The sequence below is a fragment of the Musa acuminata genome, chromosome BXJ1-9 (assembly GCF_036884655.1).
Source record: "Musa acuminata AAA Group cultivar baxijiao chromosome BXJ1-9, Cavendish_Baxijiao_AAA, whole genome shotgun sequence".
NCBI classification, from domain to species: Eukaryota; Viridiplantae; Streptophyta; class Magnoliopsida; order Zingiberales; family Musaceae; genus Musa; species Musa acuminata.
In genome coordinates, this window is record NC_088335.1 from 46,709,566 (window position 1) to 46,733,108 (window position 23,543).

The window sequence follows — 23,543 nt, forward strand, 5'->3', positions numbered from 1 at the left end:
CGATCGCTCACCGAACCGAGCAAAACAATCCCAAAATAACCTAAAACAGTTTCGTTTTCATATGCCACGGGCTATTTTCTGTAGTCCGCTTCCGCTCACAAAACATCAGCCATCTCAATCCCTTGGAACCACCAGGGTGGCACAAGGCTGGATAGGGCTTCGGTATAGTGTCGGGCGTTGAACAACCTTTCGTAAGTTCGCACGTTACCTTGACGGGAACTTATTGTCACGCTCGGCACTCGGTGAGCAATTGTTTGTAGACTTGTAGGTGTTCGTTTAACCTTCTAAAATCCTTGTTTTTCCTCTCTCCCTCTTTCTATTGCGCACGCAAGGTGCTCGCTGAATTGCTTATAAAGCTTCCCCTTTTCGCGAGACGTCAGTACTTGTCCATTGCTCGTTCTTTGAACTAATCAACTTTCTTTTTTTACAAGTCTTTCGGGACTTGCGAGAGGTTGTAAGTGGGCTGATCTTTGCGGACGCAAATCGCAAGGGCGAAGTGCAACTTAGGCAACGCAAGCTAAGTTCGCGTCTTTACCTTAAGGGTGTCTCACGACTTAAGCAACGCAAGCTAAGTTCGCGTCTTTGCCGCAAGGGTGCTTCACGTCTTAGGCAATTCCAGCTAAGACCACGACAGTACGTTGGCTTTGTATTATTTATTTTTTGATCTTCGATGGATTTCTCTTTTAATTTTTACTTTTTCTTTCTCTCCCTCCCAAACAGTTTGCCTTTCCTTCTAATCAAAGTATATTATACATGTATATACATAATTGAGTTCTAATATGTGGATAACCGAATGATACATAATGTCTTTTTGGAATCCTTCCTCATCATCCAAACATGTTAGTCAAGTAGTTATCCTGCAATGACTTTGACTCAGCGCTAGCGTGACTACTTATTCAAATGAACATGCCAACTACGTGTTCTTAATGTTAAAACAAGCTATTGCACTATAACCACAAACTATTTTGCATGATCATCTGGCAAGCTAATTTCTACTTTGATTTAATAGTTATCCTAATTTACTAAAAAAAGGTTAAAGATATTATACCTTTCTATTTTCAAATTCATACTAACTTAAGCATCAAAGAAGATTTAAATCGGATATAAATCCCCATTGCATCATATAACTAAAATCCGAGTTAACATATAGCTCTTAATATTAACTTAAAAATATGTAAAAACTAAAAAAACAAAACTATCCTTTCAAGATAAAATCTATTAAGACTTTGCTGTTTTACAGTACTGCTTCAAATGCAAAGAACAATACAAGTAGTTTAAAGCTTTAAAATTTCGCAAAACAGTTTTTACCGGAAACAAGAAGCATGTCATAAAGGTCATTGGGTCATTGTCTAGAGATTGCAATTCAAACTTAAAGAAAAAAAACAAGCAAGTGGAATTAATTATCCTTCTGCAAGCAGATTTGGTCAGAAATCTTAGTGATAAATAGCCCGAGTTTAGTAGCCATGAGTATGCACAGCTGTCGAACATGGTGCTGTGTGACCTGCCCTTGCAGCTTTCAAGCACTACTAGCAGTGGTCTGGAAGCTGCAGTGAGAAGAAACCATCCAGTAGGTTGCTCTTGAAATTTCCAGGAGAAGAAGTTGCATGCTACACTCAACTACATACCAAAGACTTTCATGCTTCATCTTGCCAATGGATGCCTGATCACCCCACGTGTTTCGTCCAAAATGAAATTGCTACTTGTGAAATGTGAACCGGAGAAGAATGGCTTCAAATCATAGATTTCATATTCCCTGGCCTGCCGCAACCAAAACTCAGCTTAGAGAACATTGAATTCAATTGATCAATCGACCTAGTGGGTGTTAGAGGAAAACCGGAATGAATTTTGTTCAATATTTACCTTGTTTCTTAGCTCTTCCACCTTCACCTCGATGTGTGTGAGATGAGCGGTTGTCCCTGATACAATTTCTTCAAACTGCAGTGCATCCTTCACAAGAACACACAGAAGATGCAAAACTAATTCATTGAAATCCTTCTTGAATGTCATGTACTTCCTGAAACTCTGCAGCAAATAGCACAAAACTTACTCAACCTCTCCTCGAATGTTATTCATCCATTGAAGAAAGCACCACTAAATTCAGGCACCAAGTTGAACTTGTTTCGAAGGAGAAAAGACATTACATGCTAAAAATAATACAACACTAACACTTAAGTTAGTATAGATAATATTATTAGGAACAACTTTTTTGCAGCTACTAGAACATCTGATAACTGTACCACCAGCTAAAAGAATCTGGAAGTTCCCACATCCCTAAAAAAAGAAAAGGGAAGAAAAGCCAAATTTTGCTTGGTTGGTGCTGGAATATATTTTCTATAATAGTAGGACGTTAAAAAGTAGATAGATGTTTTGTTCAACAATATCTAAGAGAATAAAAATCTCAATAACCTCTGGGGTTCTCCAGCCTTGAAAAACTTATTAAGAACAAGGAAAAAAACCAAATGATCTACACAAGCTAGTAAGAATATAGTCATGCAAATAAAAGAACAACCAAAGGAGAAGCCTAAGCAATGTGTTTTTCCCTTGCATAATAGAAATAACCATAATTCATTCCAATCCAAAATAAACCTTAAAAGTAGGAGCTAGGACATTGTTAAACACAAGATATTGTGGACCGGCATACATGAGGCAGAAAAAGATTTGTCAGAAGTCCAAATTCAGAAGGACTATCTTTAGAGGTCAGCCACTTCCATTTAATACTACAGGCACAAATGCAGGCTCAGTGTCATGGAGAAAGCACTGCAGGTACACATTTGGTAGTACTATTTAGGTTTTCACCTGGAAGCTGAGAAAGTTGAGAATTTTTGTCATACCTTTTGTAAAGCATTTTGCACACCAAATTTCTGGGTGGAGATAAAAGAATCAAGCAGGACGCGTATTGCCATGTCCTCATCTTCTTGGGAAACATAGTTCCGCAAGTGCATTCTCGCATGTGCTTCTGACATTCGAATCATCGACTCAATGTGCCTCACTGCTATTCGAATTCCTTGACCATGCTGCATCACTCATGAAAAGACTCATCAAATATGAACATATTACACTTAATGGAATGTAGCACTTGTAGAGTACAATTTAAATTACTAGGTTGCCCAGAAGTCTTACAGATGATTCTCGACGTATTTCAGGATAGACATGTCTGGATTTGTCAAAATCAGCATCACGTATTTTAGGGAAGACATTGAGTTTAGCATATGTTATGTACTTCTTGAGAATGTCTTGAGAAAGAATCTGGTTGTGAAGCATTTTCTCAGACGATATTGAATTCCAAAAGTTCCAGATTCCAAAAAGGAATAAGAAATGATACCTCCGGGTCAACTGGTCTGGAAGAGGCAAGTTGATCTTGAGAATTGCTTGCAGGCTGTGATTTGGCATGGCTGTCCACGACAAATCTTGCAAGCATTTCATCAGTGACAGGATCAACAATATCCTACAGGCATATTTCCTTTTAGCTAAAGCTAGCAACATGGATTAACCAATGATCTTACTTGAGTATAAAATTGGAGATGGAATAGTGACCTTAACAACGCAAAGGATATCAAATCGTGATATGATAGCATCAGTCAGCTCTACATTTTGGGTAAGAGTCTTTGATGAGTCATATCTGAACATGCAAATCAGTTAGCACTCAGCTAAAAATATATAAGTCATATCCCATGATGAGTCACTATTACCTTCCTCCTATTGGATTTGCTGCAGCGATGACGCTGCACCTGGCCTGGAGTGATGTAACAATTCCAGCCTTTGCTATACTAATGCTCTGTTGTTCCATTGCCTCATGAATACTCACTCTGCAATTCAGTTGATCCCCGATCAACAAAAAAAAACAAGAGGTTGAAGAATATGTGATTGAATCCAAGCAAAAGAATATTGCTAACCTGTCCTGATCATTCATTTTGTCAAACTCATCTATTAAGCAAACTCCTCTATCAGCCAGGACAAGAGCACCTCCTTCAAGGGTCCATACCCTTGTTACTGGGTCTTTGTGAACTGCTGCAGTAAGTCCAACTGCAGAAGCTCCTTTACCTGTTGTGTAAACAGCTCTATGGCCTGTCTTTTCAACATACCTGTACAATATATATTTAAATATTGAAATAAGCATAGCAACGAAAGACAGGTAGAAGAGTTTCAAGGAAAAGTCTTACTTAAGGAATTGGGATTTTGCAGTTCCTGGATCACCCAATAGGAGTACATTTATGTCCCCCCTCAACCGATGTTTTCCTTGGACAATCTTTTCTTGTCCTCCAAACATCGCAAGTGCAATAGCCATCTTAATGTCTTCATGACCATAAATCGATGGTGCAATAGATTTGACAATCTACAAATTCAGTTGCATTTGTTAAAAGAAAATGTATTGTGAGGACAGAAAACACAAATGAAGAACTGTATAACAAACCCTTTCTCCGATCCTTGGGTCCTTGGCCAGCTTCTCAATCTCTGCTTTGTCCTGATCTGTAAATTTGTAGGCAGAGAAATGGTCTTGCTTTTTGGTAACATAGTTTGCTTCAACCACGGTGGCAAATACAGGAAACCCATTCTTAGTATTCAAAGATAAGCCAGAATTGTTTGTATATATGCCTGTAACCTCCTGAAACAATTATATGTGATAATCAGCAACTAGTCATTGTTTTAACAGTTAAAATCTAACAATACATTAAAGCAAATAAAAATTACAATTTCTTCTCCAGGACAAGCACAGTCAATCAAATCATTTAAAAGTATCACTTCTTTGTATCTTGGAAGTCTACCAGCAGGCACAACTCCAGGACTTTCCTGAAGGGTAAGTTTCTGATAATTCCTGTATATTGTCTGAGATAAAAAAAAAAAGTTAGCCAACTAAGTTGAGGGTTCAAATTATCAAACTATGCTGCAAGAACTTGCCAACTCATTAGACTAACTAGTATCAAAAGGTTTAAATTGATTATTGTGCATAGAGATAGCAGAAGAAAATTCAAATAGGAATCACCTTTTCAACATTGGTAGTGAATGGTCCTTTTGATTGGCATTCAGGACATGATCCCACTTTAACTTCTGAATATGAGTTCTGAAGGAAAGGGCCAAGAATAGCCCCACATTTGTTGCAATCATACTTTACCTGCTGTAACTGAGGAAAAACTCCAGATCGCCGAGTAACAACACCTCCTATACGAATCATTTTGTTCAAATGTATCTGCCTGGTGTGCACCAAATTGTATATGCATCATAGAATAGAACCTCTAGTGAATAAAAAACAATAGACTCGATTGCTATTCCACACTGAATTCAAAACCTACCTTATGTTACGTATCTGATCATATACTGGAAGATTAGTTATACGGACAAAAATTTTCTGATGGATGTTTTTGTAATTCTTGTGTAGATGAAAGACAACATTCTTGGCAACTTCTTCCATAACTTCAAGCACTGACTGTGGTGCATCAGACAACCATGTAACAATATTTGAGTGAATGTACATGAATTGCATGTAGTTTATCTCCAGACTGCACTTGTTCGCTGCAATAAAAATATGAGAATACATACTAGGAAATATTATTTTAGAGAGGCATGATAACCCAACAAACGACTGTACTGTGTTCCAATTAGTTCTGAAAAACTAGATTATTAACAATAGGCTAAGTAATTACCTAAAACCATCTCATTAATCAGTCGAACATATTCAATGTCTCCATTTTCATTCTTAGGGTTCACATAAGTAAGAAGAAAATCTTTAAATTTCTTTGCTATAAACCAACGAACTTTATCTCTTGCAACCCATTCCCTTAGAGTTCCTTGGACATGATATATAGTCATCTCATCTTCACCATCATACTCATCCTATCACAGGCAATGCATTCAGTCATTGCAGTACAAAGGTAACCTGTAGATAGCATGAATGTCTTTAAACTATAGGTAAATTAACATAGAAGGACATCATAGTACCTCGTATTGGTCATCATCCGTTTGATAAGTGACTGGCACATCATCTCTTGAGTTTCCTTGTTGGAACATTCCTGGTGAGCTTTGTGTTGAACCCTCGGTGTCATCTTCACTTCGTCCACCAGTCGGTGGCCTAAAATCAGCCCTGAATCTTTTCGGAGGTCTAAAGTTGATATATTCATCCATGTCTGCAACAGAAACATGATGTTTTAAAACCTGAACTCATTTCCACCAATCCAGATGATGCATCTGGCTATGTAGGTGCAAGATAAAATAACATCATGGACATCATGTAGAAACCTTTTTATCTTACAGGAATTATCTGTTCAATGAAATGAGACCAAATTCAAATAATAATATGTCGTTTGGCAACCAAGGCATTGGCAGAATCCTACTGCGCCTGGTGGCAGTAAACAATGCAGGCAGTCTCAGGAAGCAAAAGGTTGCATCTTGATACTTGCAAGCAAAGGTGAGTCACAAGACAATCAAAATATGTATGGAAATTTTAATTTAGACTAACCTACTTTTGTACAAAATTTAGGCTTATGCATTTCTGGTAGATCAGGAAATAATTGTACGATGTAGGCCGCACTTGAGATTTGCCAAATGTATGATGCAATTCAAGTGTTTGCAAGATTTAGTTTTGCACAATCATGCATCACTAAAGCGTTAGTTTGGAAGTACAAGACAAGAACAGAATCAGGAAGTACAATTTGCTCTGCTAGGAAGTACACTAGCAGATATCTGAGGATGGAAATCCTTGGAACAGATGAATTCTCATGTTTAGATGCATGGCCAAGGATGATTTGCTGAAGACATTCAAATCCAAAGATTTTCAAGAAAGATATAACTCTTCTCAGATTCTTTAGTTGCTCTTCACTAGCATGTCATGCAAAATAAGCTCAATCACCTAATACAGTGGATTATAACAAGACATAACATATTGCAATCACCAAAATCATGGATAATATAGCAATTTTGATCATATTTACCCCTCACTACGAAAACCCACTGTCAAAGTCCACCGAAAGTAATATTGGATGTTATGAAGCTTATGCTGTCCAGAATTAACATTTCCATTTGAAGTTAATGACCACCTATTGACATCATCAGTTCCATTTGCAAATTCTCTCGGAAAAGTAGCTCTAAACATACCCCTCAGTGGCTGATTCCCGTCACATAAGCATTCGCTAGCTGACCACTCCCATGTCGGAAAACAACTTCAATTTAAAAGGGTATGATAAAGTGTATTGCATTAGTGAAAAGACAAATAATTCATCATCGATTTTTTCTTGGCACGAGGGAGAAAGTTGTGAACGTATGCCCACCAAATGTGCATTGGTCCAAAGGATCGATACCTTGATCATAAAGCATCTGGGGCAATTTCCGGTCAAGGATGTCGCCATTGCGGCCATCCCTCGCATCAAGTTCCACCTCTGCCGCCCTTCTGTCGGCCATGATTTGGTCCAGATCCCTCTCATCCTCCGTGGAGTCGTCCATCCCCACCGTCTCGTACCGGTCTTGATCATCCATCCGACGGTAATCTCTGTTCCCCACCAGCACTAACATCGTCAAGGAGAAAACGAACATCAAAAGTTACACAAAGATCATCTGCGATGCTCACTCCATGTAGTTGTCATCGAACAGATCCTCGCCTTCCTCTTCCTCCTTGTTACGATCGCCGTCGGCACCGTCGTCGTCCACAAAGACACGAGGGTCGACGGCGGCCTCGTCATCGTCAGAGGAGGAATCGGTTATGCGGCTCGTGTTATGAGGCAGCCGATCCACATCGAACCCCGGCGAGGTCGGGGATCCGGAGGTCGATGGTGGGGTATCCGAATTATCCTTGGGGAAAGAAAACTGTGAAACGAAAACAAAAGGGAGAGGGTGACGATGTCTAATCACCAGAAACCGGAATGGTTCGAAGGACTCACCATCGGATTTGAACGCGCCTTCTCCTTCTCCTTCTTCTGGAGCAACTAAGAGGGATCCCAACCAGAGTTTGCTGTGGGTAAAGAAAGAAGGAGAACACGAAGAAAACGGGGAGATTTGGCGGGAAGGGGTAAAAATTCGATAACAAAAATTAGATCCCATTTAATCAATAAACCGACAAACAATAAATAAATCAATAAAATGACAAACAATAAAGATTAGAAATCACCGAGTTATACTAAGGAATAAATAATTCCACCCGTTGATTGAATGCATTCCTAATAATTTCAACCTTCACGAAGGCTTGTGATTAAATACATTCATCACGGACAAGATCAAGAATTCTTCTTTGTGTGGTTGAATACATTTCCTAAGAAGAAGATGGATTTAGTAGTATCACAAGCCCCTGAGGAGATTAAATACATTCATCACGAGCACAAAAATGAGCAGCAAAATAAAAAAAAACATTATATTAAAAATAAAGAGAAGAATATTGTTTCCTATTAAAACAATAATAGCACCCAGTGATAAAATTTTCTTTTATGTAGAAGAGTAGAATAATGACTAAACGGTTATATAACGATTATGTATAATCATAATCGATAAATATAAATTAAATTATTTTTTAAAAAATAATTGATTCAATTAAAAAATAATAAACATAATTGAAGAAACAAGTAAATTTTATTTATATGATTATGATTCATATTTATGTATTTATAATAAATATATTATTATTATTATAATCATACTTATGTATATATATATATATTATGATTGAATATGATGATAGGATTACAACCTCATTTTAGATTATATTAAGAAATACTAATAATATTATGATAGAAAGCATGACATTAATGATGTATAATTATTATGACTCATATTATTAATTAGATTTAATAATTTGTGGATTTATATTTTTGGATAATTCGTAAGTACATTGTCGTGGCTGTACGATAACGAAATCTTCCATTTTACTTATATAAAATAATAACATGCGATGAAATTTTGAATTTTGTCTTCCTCATTTTAAAAAATAATTTTAACAATTATAAAGCGGATTATAATCGAATCATATTAATTATAATTAATCTTCTCGCAGCATCCGACGGTGATAAATATCGACACGTTGATTCTGAGACGCTGAAACGTTGCATTTTTGCGCAGCGGAAGGTGAACACGCAGCATCGGAAAGCGAGGAAGGCTCCAAGCGGCGGCCTCCATGGCGTTGGCTTCTCGACTCCTCTCCCGATCCAGACAGGTGAATTCACCCTTCGCCTCTTCTCGATATTGACTGATAACTGATTTCTGCTATTCGAAATGGTGTTCGGATGCGATGTGACGAACAGATCTTCCCTAACTCTCGGCGATATATTCGTCTCTCCGATGAATTTAGTAGATGGCGTCGTTTCTGATTCGTTCTTTGACCAAATTTCTTTTTCTTTCTAGGTTTTATGTTTCAGGTTTGATCCTCTAGCATCGTGGAACCCTGATCCTATGCCGTGGTTTACTCCTTCCGTTGTTGCCGCTTCGTTTTCGGACTTCTGTCGGCAGCAGTTAGGGAGCCGATGGATCGGTTTTGCGATTTTCCTCTGTTGTTTCTGAATTCGATTTTCGGAGATTGTAGATCTGCATGTAGTAATAATGTTCTCTGTACTCGTCGAAATGAGGCAGATGTTGCGGAAATTGGTGATGGAATTATGATTTTGTATCATTTGAATTGCAGATTGACGTCTGGATCCATAGTGAATGATGCTGTCAGAGAAACTGATTATGTGCAATACAAAGTCTGAAATGTTAGTCTTGGATGAACTTGTAGTAATGTTCAAAATGGTTTTGATTTTTCTCTTCATCTTAAGAGTGATACTAATATGAATGTGGTGCTTATTTTGTATTATAATTATGGCATTTTTCCTGAAAAAAGATTATGGCATGGAGCATCTTTCTCCCGGATATGGCTCATGTCTTTCCATAGAAATTTTGCATATTATGTGTGAGCCTCACCAGCAAGTAAAACAAGACCTGTTAACTGTTATAACATGTACTTTATTTATGGTCAAGGACCGTGTTTATGCTGCTGTTTTTTGCTTTTTGCACCACGTGACTTATGAGTTGATAAATAGCTTGTCAAATTAATTGCCTAATATCTGGCAGTTTTTTTGGGTTCATCCATCCACATGGTGAGAATCCAACTTCTCCCATCCTACAAGTAATCCACTCTAGTCTAGTGTTAGTTTCTCGAATTTTTATGTAGCATAACAGTATATTAGGTTCCTGGGTCTTTGTCGATAGTAGTAAGTATGTGTGTGTTTGATCTTGCAGTTATATGCTCGTCAGATCATTGGTCAGATAGTTGTGCAACATGATCATGCAATGCCAGTTCGATCCTACGCGAAAGAAGCTGCACCTTCTGGTTTACCACCCCTCAAAGGAGATGGTAGCATACTAATCTTGTCATATTTCTTGGTTTATCATTCATTTCAGGATTACCATTATCAATCTTGTAACTTTGGTTATTTTTTGGTTACTAAGTTCCACATTATTGCAGTCTTATAGCGATTTTACTTGCTATGATATTGAGCTCTCAGTTTTTGATTGATAGACTATCACCATGCTTACCAAACTTTATGGGACTGGCTTTTGCAAAAATACATATATTACAGATCTTGCCTTTGTGAATCAGTCAAGGCTCAATGTTATTCACAAATAAAATATAGTTCTTATGACATAGTTTGTGTAACTAATGTTTATTTTAAGGCGAGGATGATAATATTACTAACTTGTTAAAGAATTCATGTTACTTATCAATAAACATGACAAGGAAAGGAATTTTCATAATCAAAATCATTTGATGATTATGTTCTTCTCCTCTGAGGATTTATCTATCAAATCTTTAGATTTCTAAATCTATCAAATCCATTACCAGAATCCTGGTTTCTCATTGGGTTTTTAAAATTGTTGGACTTCTATCATCAGTTCTTGGAAAGGCAAAAAAAAAAAAAAAAATCATATTTTGGACTTTTTGTCTTCTTAACCTCAGTATTTCAATTACTTTCTTTTTTGGATTCCTGATGACTTTTTAGTTAACCATTCATATTCACCAGCTTTTATTGACTTTCCTCACTTGATAGATATGTTGACCCCAAAAGGTCAAGTGCTTGTTAAGATATGTTGTAGCAAGCAAAATGTTCATCTATTGACTTTTTTGTTTGCCATCCTTTTTAAAATTTGATTTGTTCAAGTAATCTTACATGTTTAGTATAACCCAAATTATATTTTAGTAATGACAATCTTATCAAGAAAAAGAAAAATTTGCAAAGATGAGGGTAAATTGGGTTTGTTCTAATCAAAGATGAAGTTTTATGTGGTCTCAAGGGTGTCTATCCCCATGTTTTTAACTATCCATGATGATCATGAAACAACATTTAGTGACTCGACTGAACAAGACTTGTGTGTGAATAATTGGATTAGAGGGACAAGTAGTAGTGTACTGGTTGTGAAATCTTTTACCCTTTGGTAAATTGCAAAGAGAGTTGGTTAGGATTGTAGTAGAATCAAGGTCTGTCATACCGAAGCGTACCGCCCGTACCGGGCGGTGCATACCGGTCCGATAGGTTATCAGTACGCGGACCGCCCGGTACCGCTATAGTGCAAAAAAAATAAAAAAATATTCGGTACACCAGGGCGTACCGAGCGATACGCCCTGATGTACTGCCCGGTACACCGGTACCGTACCATACTGAGTCCGGGTCGAAACGTCGGTACAGTATGGTACAGCGAACCTTGAGTAGAATATTTATAGAAAAGAAAAAAATAGATAACAAATAAAAGCTAACTATTATGTTGTAATGGGTTGATGGTAGGATGAATAGAGATGAGACAACAATTGTTGTCTTAAGGTACCTTTCTGTCACGGACAAACTTCTAAATAAGATGTTTGATGTAATGCTTATGTACGACCATGTCTTTGTCGTGAAAGGGGCCGAGGAGGTGAAACAGGCAGAGGCAAACTCCAAGTACCGAGACAAGGCTGAAGGGCAGAGGCCATCGAACTTCGTAAGACCGGTGTCAATGAGTTTCTCATCAAGATAGCCGAAAGTAAAGGACTTCGGGTCATGCAAGAGTGCACGACCAAGGAACGAAGCAGGCAGTACGCGGTGCTGTACCTTCGCTACTCAGGGGAGTAGGCGGTAGGGTTGATGGAGAAGACGGTACAATCCTAGAGGCGACCAAATCTATTAGAGAATTACTCCAAGTTGAGGTGAAAACTTCCTGCATTCCAGAAGTTCGATGGCATTGAGAAGGTGAATCACAGTAACTAACTCAACGCAAGGAGTGCAAACACTTCAAGTGCTTCAGAAGTGTAAGCAAAGAGCAGGCGAAGGCCAGTAACCAGCTCGATGCATGAAGTACAACCTCGAGGAGGTGGGCGAAGTCAAGTAACCTTACCTTTGCCTTCTCAACTCTTAAGAGAATGGGCGAAACCGAGTACCCCAATTCTCTTATCTATCCAGCAGAGGAGCTATGTATATGTTCAAAGACCCTTCGAAGATAATGGAAGACAATAGTTGTCAAATCCTCACCAACGGTGATCAGTGTTGCTGAGAGTAGATTGTCCGCTTCATTTCCCAACGAAATGCCAATTGAAAGCGGAAGTGATGCGAACCTACTTGGATGTGACAACTAAGCGAAAGAAGAATCAATGAGCAAATGTTGTGGAGGAAGGACCCAAAACTTCATAAGTTTACGAGACGATGCTCGTTAAAGCTCCAACAAGCATCCACCCAGTTCAAGCAGCATGAGGCATTTGAGAGACTGGCGCAGTAAGGATGGTCTTTTCCTTCATCTGGAGGATCCGCAGGAAGTAACAGGGATCAACACAACTCAGCCAACCCCACACTAGAGTTAGAGTCGTTGGCGAGTTGAAACAGCATGACGGATCAAAGGTTCGACTACTCAAAAACAGCAACGAAGAGCAGCTGAGAGCCAAGAGGCGCATTGCAGCTAAAGCAGAAGATTGAAGACTCAGCAAAGGCAAGGAGTTGCAGTGTTGGCAAAGGTTTCGACGAAGACGTCGAAGGAATAAGTGGGGGAGAATGTCACGGACAAACTTTTAAACAAGATGTTTGATGTAATGCTTATGTATGTCCGTGTTTTTTGGTATATTCATGCTCTGCATAGCATGTAGAGGGATGGCCGAAGGCTTAATAGTCCCATTATAGTTAGGTTGGTGGTCGCTTTAGGCTTGTAAATAAAGATTATGTCATGTGGACACGTGTGAGAGATTTTCGGTCTGTAATTGACCATTTTACCCTTTGTTGTGCAACTGTTCAGAGTTTGTAAAGTTTGTTTGTAATTTGCATTGTCTATGAAGTGTTTTCGGAGATGTTTGCTTATGGATCCCGAGTGAGGTGTTTTCTCTATCATGTTCTCTCTTTTGTGGGTCCTAAGGGACCATGGGAGACTTCGGGGAGGCTGACCTTTGCGGACGGACACGCAAGGGTGCCGCACGACTTATGCAAAACCAGCTAAGTCCGTGATAATTCGGCACTAGTTTTTATTTTGATTTTGGTGACTCATGCTGGGTATATGCACATACATCATTATATAAACCCTACATGTATTTGTATATATAAATGCACATATGTGTATCTGTTTATATGAAAAATGTGCCAAAGCAAATAAATGTTGCTACAAAATTGGTAGTGAGTGTTCTCAACTTGTTTCTAGCTACTTTACACTTTTATAGTTTATTGCTCATGGTATGAAATACTTCTTGCTGGAAGAAATGTTGAAGAGCATCTTTTATGAGGTCAAGAACAAATTTGATATTGCTTTTGGTGTACTTCGGAAGGAAAAGATCACTATTGATCCTGATGATCCTGCAGCTGTTTCAGAGTATGCAAAAGTTATCAAGACAATAAGAGAAAAGTAAGGTTTTAATTTTCTTTTGTGAAACTGTAATGTGAACTGTGAAGAAGATGGAATTTTATGTTCCTCTTCTTGTATTAATTTTTTCTATTGACTTTTAAGTTTTCATGCTTTCGTGCTTTCTTTAATGCAGAAGTCTGGGAATAGCTTAATATTGTTGGGAAATCATGGGGGGCGACATCATATGCGCAGCGGAAGAACAAGAAAACAAAAATCTCCGATTCCCAAAAAGATGTTCGTCGTCGTACGAAGATTGGTGCGTAAAAATCCGCAAAACACAAAATTGCGTATAGAGATTGTGTTACCTAGGGAGATCGTATATCCCTGTTTCCTTGCAGATCCTTAGGAGAGGGTGAAGGAGGTCAAGCGTCCTCCTCTCTAGCGGTGATCCACACAGCAGGGTTGCGACGACCCTCCTCAAAACTCCAGGCCTCTGAGGTGGAGAGGGAGAGGAGAATAGGAAAGGCAAGCAAAGACTCTAGCCTATGAGGCTGTGAATCCCTCCTATTTATAGAGATCCCGTGTCAAACCCTAATGGGTCATTCCCTAGTGGGTATTGGATCTGCATCCAATAAGACAAGGGCTCCGTCGGATATCTCATATCCGAACCTCTACTCATAGCAATGCCTACCATATGTGTGTGACCCTCTAGGCCCAATATCGAGCTGGCCGTGAGTCATACCTATCAGAACTCCTTCTAACTTAGTGAATTATTATCTCTGTAATAATTCACTCGACTCATCGACTACGGACGTACTAGGCCACTACGCCGTAGTCCCCAGACGATACAGGGGAATCCAATCCATTGGACCTGTCTGTCCTCAGTTACCATGTACCTATAGTCCCTCATCCATCTAATATCCCAGAGATCGTATATCGAGCATGGTGTTGTCAGACCCATACGGTTTCTACTCGAGTCTTGCTCTAATCGGATTCTCCCGGAGAACTTTTTCTCTCTCAACCCGAATGACCCTGGCCAGGGATTTGTCTGAGCAAAAACACATGGGATATTCCTCTCATGACGCCGAGAGTAGATGATCCTCTATCGACACTCAATAGCCCTCGTAAGGTCGACTACCACTCCCAATGACCAGCTGTACTAGATCTGGGACAGCCAAACCGATAAGTCTCGTATCAAAGAGTGGAGCACTCATGCAGGACATCCTTGGTGTCTCAAGTCTAAGGACCAGATACACCACTAGGACTACGGAATCGCTGTCTGACAATAAGGCATCATCAACCATCCAGCATTCCGTAAGCGGATCAATCAGTGAACTCATTCTCCAATGAGCACCTGTACTGTATCCCTAGTGTCCCTACACGAGCAATTATGAGACCAGCTGCATCCACCATATGGACGGGTATACAGCACACCAGTCTATCCGGTTATCACGATGTCCTTCTCGAGTAACCTATGACCGGGATTATTTAGGATATGTGTTTAAAGGTGAATCGATCTCATTATCGTGATCTCATCACGATCTGATTCCCATTGCACAAATCCAAGGACATCACAATATATATATGCATTTATGCAATAGTTATAAAGTGATATACGTCAAAATATAATAAGCAAAAAGATTCTGTATCAAGTCACACGTGCCATCACTCACGTGATTGGCTTGCTGGGCACCTATGACTAGCAAATATTTAGCCCTAGAAATAAAAATTATTAGGTTTCAAATTTTTTGGGATTTTTTAAATGAAACTGGTTGCTATTGTGATTTTGTTTCTTGATGGCCATTTTATGTTTCATGGGACTTGTTTTGAAACTAAGTTTTAAGAAATTATAAATTTAATCTAGTAAGATGTTTGAAGTTCTTTCTAGTTTTTAGGCTCGACACATTCTCCATGATAATTGTCTAGTAATTTGCAGTGTGAGACATTGAATTTTTTTTATATTGAACTACGTTATCTCCATACTAAGTGATGTTCGAAACATACATTTTAATGGTGGTACAATTATTTGGAAAGGAAGAAAATTTATTACAGGTCGTACAAGTGTACAACAAATGATGTATTCAATTTTATTTGTTAATATTATGTGCTTTCAGTTTACGATATCAATTTGTCTTTTTATAGTGTCGGGCAAGAACCATGGCCTGTAATGACTTCAAATACATCATTACAAGCAATTCTTTGCAGAATAATAAAAAGAAATAAATTTGTGATAAATATTTGATGTAAGCATGGTAGCTCTGATATCCAACTCATGCATGCATGTCTCTGATACCAACTAATGTAAGCATGAGTTTGATGATTATTGTAAAGAGAGTGAAGAGGACAAATTAGATAGATGATCATGGTAGGAAAAATCTCTTTAGAAGATGAGTGAACATAATGATGACCTTCCAGATTGATGGAAGAGGTAGAAGACTTTGGTAAGAAAGATGGAACTTAAGAGGCAGGACAAAGTAATCAAGATGAGCGACAAGCTAGACTACACGACCTTTACAAAACAATATTTTCATTATTCCAAAAATTAACTATTTTATACTACAAGATTCAAGATTGAGCTCCTGTTTATAATGTGTTATACTTGAGCATTATATTGACAATATAAGAAATCTCTATTTAATAAAATTCTAACATGTCGGATCACATTGAAATTGTGTCTTGAACCTAATCACCTCTTCATAAAATGCACATGGCTGTCTTTTTGGATGTATAACATCTAACTAATTTAATCTAGCAAGTACAGCCTAGATCTAACAACCACTTATACAACATGAATATACTTTTGGATTTATAGAATCTAATTAATTTGGATCTGTACACTCCCAATAATTTTGATTTTAATTTTTTTGTTGCATACTTCTTTAACTGACGATAGAAATATTTTTTCTTGCTATTAGCTGAACACTTCGTTGATTTGATTAGTCTTGCTGGGAATGTTTCTTTTTTTTTTCTCTCATATTAATTACTTGAGTTGCCAGCGTATTTTACTTTCATTTTGGATTTTTTTTTAAGTTCTCAATGATGAGGAATGCATCCATATTCTCTTAAGGGGCCGTGAACATGAGTAAGCATCAAATGTGTTGCACCATATTCAATAAAATATCATATTTTTATATTTTATTTTTCATCCTAATAAGAAATTTAGAGGGGCAGTTAAGAACTTTAGATTATGATAATATTATCAATTGAGTTCAAAGAGATTTACTGCAGCAAACTATAAATGAAAGTATCAAAATGCAAGTTTCTTTGGTGTTAAAAATAGAGGAATATGAAACAAGAGAAATTCTAGCAAACAAAAGTACACAAGACTGAAAGACAGAATGAATAGCGAATGAATTAGGAAGGAGATGAAGTTGATAAGAAGATGCCAGCTTTGAGATTGACTAGTTTGATTTGGAACAAAAAAATTTCAAAATAAAAAAATTGAACTTGTCTTTGAAATCAAAGCATGCTATGTGTCCTTATTTTTGACAATTCAATATTGATATGCAATCTGAAATATTTTGTTCAAACTGCAATCTACAACATTTTGTATGACATTTTAAAACATGCAATCTACAGCATGTGGCTCAACCAATCTTCCACTTATGTGATGCTGTTGCAGGTCCCTCTAATCAAGATTTTTGTATATTATCATTTTATATCTGCACCATATATCTATTGATGGATGACTTTTGGTTCATATCTCATAAAATTTGTCATTTGCAGGGCGGATCTATTCTCAGAATCTCAGCGGATTAAATACACAATTGAACAACAAACACAAGGCATTCCTGATGCTAGGACATACTTGTTGATGTTACAAGAGATACGGATCAAGTATATACAACTTATGGCTTTATTATATTTTTTTGTACTATATTTGGTAACTTGAATACTAGAAGTAATCTTTCTTCTTTGTTTATTTTTTTATAATAATACTCTGTAGTTCTTGCACTTTTGATCTGAAATGATGTACAACCATATATCTAGGGTGATGTGGTGAAACAAACATTATGCTTACTTTTTTAAGGATGGTAACAATTTTTTAAATGACTAGAGAGAAACTTATATTTTCCAAGTTTTGCTTATTGCAATTAGTTTTTTTTTTTCTTTAATGAATTGATTGTGATGTTGATTAATTAAGCTTAACATGCAAATCTAAATGCAATGAAATATTGATACTATATAATAACACATTAAGTTCTTATAAATGACTGAACTTGAAGATGCATTATAACTGCTATCTTGATTGTGTGCCATAGTTGTTGCATGTAACCGAAAAAGACTGTTTTGTGCAAGAATGAGGCATTGTTAGTGTTGACAGCTAGATAGGCATTTCTTGTAATGAAAGTGATGGTAATATGGGCAACTGTTGGTGCTAATCATATTTTGGAGCCATATGTTAGCAATTGGAGAAGGGGTTTTGGCCCTGGCTTGGACCTGTTTGGGGGGAAGAGTTTAGCATCCCACCAGTGATTGAAAGAGGCGCTCGGGCGCTCGCCTAGGCGCTCGAGCGAGGCGAGGCGAGGCCCGAGCGCCTCGCTAATGTCCCAGGCGGCGCGCTTCAAACAGGCGCCGCCTAGGCGCTCGCCCGAGCCCAGGCGCTGGGCGCTTCGGGCGAGCGCCTGGGTAAACCAAGTGAGACCGAACCAGGATTTTAGGTCTGGTTCGGTCCTGGTTCGGTTGTTAGTTGGTTCAATCGAACCAACTAAACCGATAAACCCTTACCCAACCTTAACCCGCTGCCGCTCCCGATCTTGCTGCTCGTCGCTCCTGCTCCCGCTGCCGTTGATCGCGCCTCCCGCGAGCCCTCCAGTTGCTCGCGCCTCCCGCGAGCCTTCCCCCTGCTCGCGACTCCCACGAGCCCTCCCGCTGCTCGTGCCTCCCGCTCCCTTTCCCTTTCCCGCTACCGCTGCCGTCGCTCGTCGCTGCTTCCTCGTTTCTCCGTCAGGCTCAGTATAGTATACAGTATACTCTTAATATTAAGTTTATTTGAATTTTGAAATGATTAATTTTCAATACTATTAATAGATTAATAATATATTATTTTAATTTTAATGTTGTTAATTTTTATTTTGATGTAAAATTTTATTATTTTGAATTTTAAAACTTTTTGTTAATGTGACATTGTGATTTTGTATCTTAGATTTTCTTAATTTAATAGCATATTTTTATTTAAAATGTTAAATAATTATATTTATTAATTATATTATATATTTTTATATTTTAGCGCCTTGCTTCGCTCGGGCGAGCGCCTAGCGCCTCGGGCGTTTCTGGACCTTGCCGCCTTTTGGCGCCTAGCGCTTTTTAAATCACTGCATCCCACTTCAACAATGTTAACCGTGGCTGGCATTCAGAACAGAAATTACTAGTTCTTGACCAACATTGAAGAAATGAATTCTGATTTCTCTATTTGCTCCACCTCAGAGGATTATCAAATATTTAAGTGGGCCCTATATTTGTGTTAGCCTAAGGGAAGTAGAGAGCAATAACAGTAGTATGGTAAGTGTAACTGTTTTCATATCAATCTATTGTGACTAGCAATTGGGCGATAGTAGACGATAAATAAAACCTTCCAGGCCTTTTTGGGGCATTACCTGGGCATCATTGAGTTTTTGTTCCATCAATAATATTTATTTTTTTCTTTAATATGCTTCCTGGAAGTTAGGGAAGCATCACGTAGGTGTAAAACATAAATTACAATTAGTAGGAAGCAGAGTCAAGAAGGCTAGGCATGCCCTATCAAGAACTTCATTGATGTCAGGCAAGTAAATCATCAAGATCAAAGTAACACATATTAGGTCTGTCAAAATAAGTAGTAGCCTAAACAATCAGTAAGTTAGTCAGAAGATGGTTGAATCATGGCATGAAGTATGTTTACTTTGTGTTTTGTTAGGATACTGCATTCTAGTATGGGCCAGGTATCAATGAGGTGATGGATTTTAGTTACTTTGAGAAAAATACTAGAGTTGCAACAAAAAAAACAGTCTCCTTGTATGAGAAGAAAATGATGTTCTTGCAGTTTAATGATTCAACTTTTATTTTTCTGCAACAAAAAATACAGTCTCCTTGTATGTTTAGGGAGATGATTTGTTGATGTAAGACATCAAATTTTAAAGATAATCAAATACCCAAGATTCACATACAAAAATGAAAGTCCAAAATGAAAATTGCTAGAGAATTGTCCAGACGCTTGAATGCTGGTTGACCAAGGGAATCATTCCTTTTTCTCTCATCTCCTTTGTTCATTTGTTTCCCAAAAGGGATGGAAGAAACTTTAACACTTCTTGCTTGTCTACTACTTCATTCTTGATCTGCTAGAGATTTGGTTGCTTTACTCTTGTGCCTGAGCAATGGATTCAATGATATCAAACAGTGTAAATGATCTCTCTACTTTTTGTTCATGCATCATATTTATAATGCATTTCAACATATTGTAAATGATATTTTTATTTTTTGTTCATGAATCATATTAGTGCATTAGGAAATGATAGTGCTTATTGTTTTGTTCTCTAGGCACCTGCTTAGTTGCCTACATGATTAGTTGGTTCATGCTGCTTGCATTGCCTTGGCAAACTTACTACCTATATGCCATGAAGAAGGCATGAAACACGTGTTGCATGGAGGGAACTGGGAATCCTGGATGGAAAAGGTCATCAAGTTCGGAATGTTAGTTCAAATTCCTCTTGGCATCTGGAGTACCTTTGGAAGCTTTTCCTCAAGCCTTAAAGTTAGAGTGATCAAAATATGAAAATTAAGAACTTTATAATATAAAAGAAAAATGAAATATGTTGATAATATGTTGGAACATCATTTTCATTTTGTTGTGATCTGTTACTACAGAACTTTGTAGCTTTAGGTCAGGCTGAAAGTTAATTGCTCTACTTTATGCTCAGTTACTGGACTTACGTAGGCTTGGGTTTTAGTTGTATTCATTAGCTGACTTTCTCTTTCAGGATCACCTAAAGAAAACATGTTACATCCTAACTAATATTTGTCATATAGAATATGGTTCATTGTTGATTATTCTTTGATTATCCAATCTAATTGTCTCTCTGTTTCTTGCTTGGAGAACTTACATTTGTATAATTATCACTTAATGTTTCTGAATTACATCTGACTATTTTATTGATGAGGATTGTACAATTTACTCCAGGAGTGGCCTTACAGATGATCTTGGTGCTGAGACAATGATGATGGAAGCTTTGGAGAAGGTCGAGAAAGAGATAAAAAAGCCACGGCTGAGGTCAGACAAGAAGAACATGGCTCTTCTGTTAGCCGAGTTTGACAAGATTAACCAGAAGTAGGTTGAGAGATTTCAATCCCTGTACTGTATCAGTCGATGCCATTTTATTTCTGCATGGGTGGTTTGTCTCTTATCTAATGAACTGTTGCTTGTCTATGCTAGCCTCTCAAAGTTGTTCATAGTAGTTAAAAATTTAACTGATGTGCCCGCATTTATTCAAGAAGAGAGACGTGGAGAAAATCCAGAAGAATCCATTTTTTCTCCCAGCGCTCTTTTAGTTTCTCTATAATCATGGAAACATTTGGATTGAAGTGGATAGATCCAGTCTTTAAAATTTTTTTTTTTCCTTATTCCCCTTGCAGGACAAATAAAATATTTAGAAAGAAGAACATGAAACAACTATAGATAAATTTTTTATCTACTTATTCGAGCTTCTCGTCATTATTTACCAAGACCAAAGAGAGAGAAGATTGTATTTCGTTTCGTCTCTTCTCCCATCTAAGCAGAGTGAGAGAAAGTTGGCTTCTCTTCTATCCATCTTCTTTTGTAAGTCATTATCCAAATAAAGTCTGAGGATTTTGGCTTTATGCATCAGTTAAATTAGCATAGATGTTACTTGCTATTCGACAATTATGGATTTCTCTATGGATTTAACATGAATTTTATTTCTGCATGAGACCAATACCATCTTGTGTATTCTTAGAGTGCATAATCTCCCTGCTAATTTTCTAGATAAAATTAGGATGTCTACGTTTTCTTTATGATGTTTAAATTTCATACTAGGCTGGGCATTCGAAAGGAAGATCTTCCTAAGTATGAAGAAGAGTTGGAACTTAAAATTGCTAAAGAGGATTTGCAGGGTCTGAAGAAGGATGTTTTGGAAGCAATGGAAACCCACCTTAAGAGGTCTGTATCATCTCCTTATTAGAGGTTAAACTGTTAAAGTAAAAAATGCTACTAGCATTTGAAGTGTCAAAGTAATTCATCTTACGTGCTTTGAGGTGTTATTCCTTAGCGATTCATGCATCATTCAATTTGTATATCAAAAGCCTCAGCTCAAATTATTCTTGAAAGTTGAAGCTATTCTCATAGTTTAAACTACAAGTCCAACTCTTCTATGCATATCCAGTTATGTTTGCTTTTAATTGTCAATCTGACGAACAATAGAGCTAGGGTCCAGTGAGTACCTTTTACTTTTTCTTACAATAAAATATGGTGTATTCAGCATTCAATGAAATCATCTTTTTTTTTTTTGGTAGGCGAATCTCTTTTGGCTGGATATCTTTTTTTAATTTATTTGCTAACTGCTCATAATTTATATGTGCAGGGAGGAATTCAAGGACGAGAAGATGATTAACGTGAAATCATTGGATATTAGGAATTTCATTTAAGGTTTTTCCAAAATTGTATTGCCAATACTGGAAGGCTAGGCCTCTTTCTTTGTGTTTTCCATGCTTTCAAAGAATTTGAGCTGCTACACCAGCAATTTACATACAGTGCTCGTTATGAACGTCCTTGCACTTTGTCTGTTTGCCTAATAATAAGCAGTTGAATGTGCTACTTAGCAATGCCTTACTGAGCTGGACCATGGTCAGCTCAGATACATATTTGTAATTTTGGGTTCATAGTGGTGGCCGAATCACTCAATATATTTTTTTGATTTTTCTGGGTCTGTAAGCAATTTTCTTTTATCCATGGCAGGTGATCGAGCAATGTTGCCATAAAGTGAGACTTAAGTTCTGATACAATAACAGATCATTCATGCCATGCTTGTTCAGCTGGAATAAGGGCTTTAAAACACTTGTAAGATCCTCTTGTTTCGACATCTAATGACTGATTCCCACCTTTGGTGCCTCCATCCTGTCTACCTCGGACTGCCTTAAGGTGTGTGCTCGTGATTTTAGTATAAAGTTGTTCTTCAGAATACATTTATCCCTTTGCTTCTTGACCTTATAGTTTGTTTGTGTGGAAAACTAGGATGGATGTTTTAAGCTGATGAACTTGTTTGACTTGTGATTATCTCTTAAACCTGTGTTTCTAATAAGCTCTAGCATATGCTTTAAAACATAAATAACCCTATGTTGGCTTTGCCCAGAAATAAAAGTGATGTGATCACTGATATTCATATTATTAAAACTTTTTTTTTCTTAAATAAGTTAGCATGTGTTAATTCAATTAGATAGGACAATTAATTAATTAGCTTGATAAGCTTGAATCATTTGTCCAGTATAATGTATCTCTCAGTATTGTAACATGACTGAGTTGATATGCTTGAACCACTCACTACCTAATGCTGTGGTCCTCCAAACTTTGTCTTCCTTTCACCCTCACTGTAGGATCCAGTTCCTAGTCCTTGAATTTAACTTGGTTCACCCTCACTGATTACTGTGGACTTATTGTAGGAACCATCTTGAATGAAGTTCCTATTCAGTTTAAGATGGTTCACAGTAAAACACAGCCATCATGAACTATGAAGGTTAGTGTGATCAGTATCAATTTAAGCAATAAAGGAATTCTGATGAATCTTCCAGCACCAAAATTGCTTCCAAATGTAAACAGA

The 23,543-nt window shown here is 37.5% G+C and overlaps 2 protein-coding genes across 5 annotated transcripts; one reads left to right on the plus strand and one right to left on the minus strand.

Annotated features, from left to right (window-relative positions):
* Nucleotides 1-1,420: 1,420 nt before the first annotated feature.
* Nucleotides 1,421-7,770, minus strand: LOC103999419 (DNA replication licensing factor MCM2-like). Its single transcript, XM_065084784.1, has 17 exons — nucleotides 7,556-7,770; nucleotides 7,290-7,477; nucleotides 5,935-6,119; nucleotides 5,640-5,829; nucleotides 5,289-5,508; nucleotides 4,982-5,189; nucleotides 4,690-4,824; nucleotides 4,412-4,603; nucleotides 4,161-4,333; nucleotides 3,894-4,082; nucleotides 3,690-3,806; nucleotides 3,535-3,619; nucleotides 3,323-3,445; nucleotides 3,121-3,246; nucleotides 2,832-3,014; nucleotides 1,861-2,022; nucleotides 1,421-1,758 (listed from the first exon to the last, which is right to left on the minus strand). Exons 1-17 carry the CDS (start codon nucleotides 7,558-7,560, stop codon nucleotides 1,642-1,644), a joined length of 2,598 nt encoding a protein of 865 aa, XP_064940856.1. The 5' UTR covers nucleotides 7,561-7,770; the 3' UTR covers nucleotides 1,421-1,641.
* A 1,258-nt stretch (nucleotides 7,771-9,028) lies between these two features.
* LOC103999149 (probable ATP synthase 24 kDa subunit, mitochondrial) lies at nucleotides 9,029-22,643 on the plus strand. Of its 4 annotated transcripts, none has more exons than XM_065084175.1 (8): nucleotides 9,354-9,422; nucleotides 9,593-9,662; nucleotides 10,189-10,303; nucleotides 13,653-13,797; nucleotides 17,464-17,574; nucleotides 20,894-21,040; nucleotides 21,767-21,889; nucleotides 22,311-22,643. In XM_065084175.1, the coding sequence occupies exons 3-8, from the start codon at nucleotides 10,240-10,242 to the stop codon at nucleotides 22,372-22,374; spliced, it is 654 nt and encodes a 217-aa protein (XP_064940247.1). In that variant the 5' UTR covers nucleotides 9,354-9,422; nucleotides 9,593-9,662; nucleotides 10,189-10,239; the 3' UTR covers nucleotides 22,375-22,643. The 4 variants fall into 4 exon arrangements, with proteins under 4 accessions (XP_064940244.1, XP_064940247.1, XP_064940246.1 ...); XM_065084174.1 differs by having other exon boundaries at nucleotides 9,373-9,442; XM_065084172.1 differs by lacking the exons at nucleotides 9,354-9,422; nucleotides 9,593-9,662 and adding an exon at nucleotides 9,029-9,127.
* The last annotated feature ends 900 nt before the right edge of the window (nucleotides 22,644-23,543 follow it).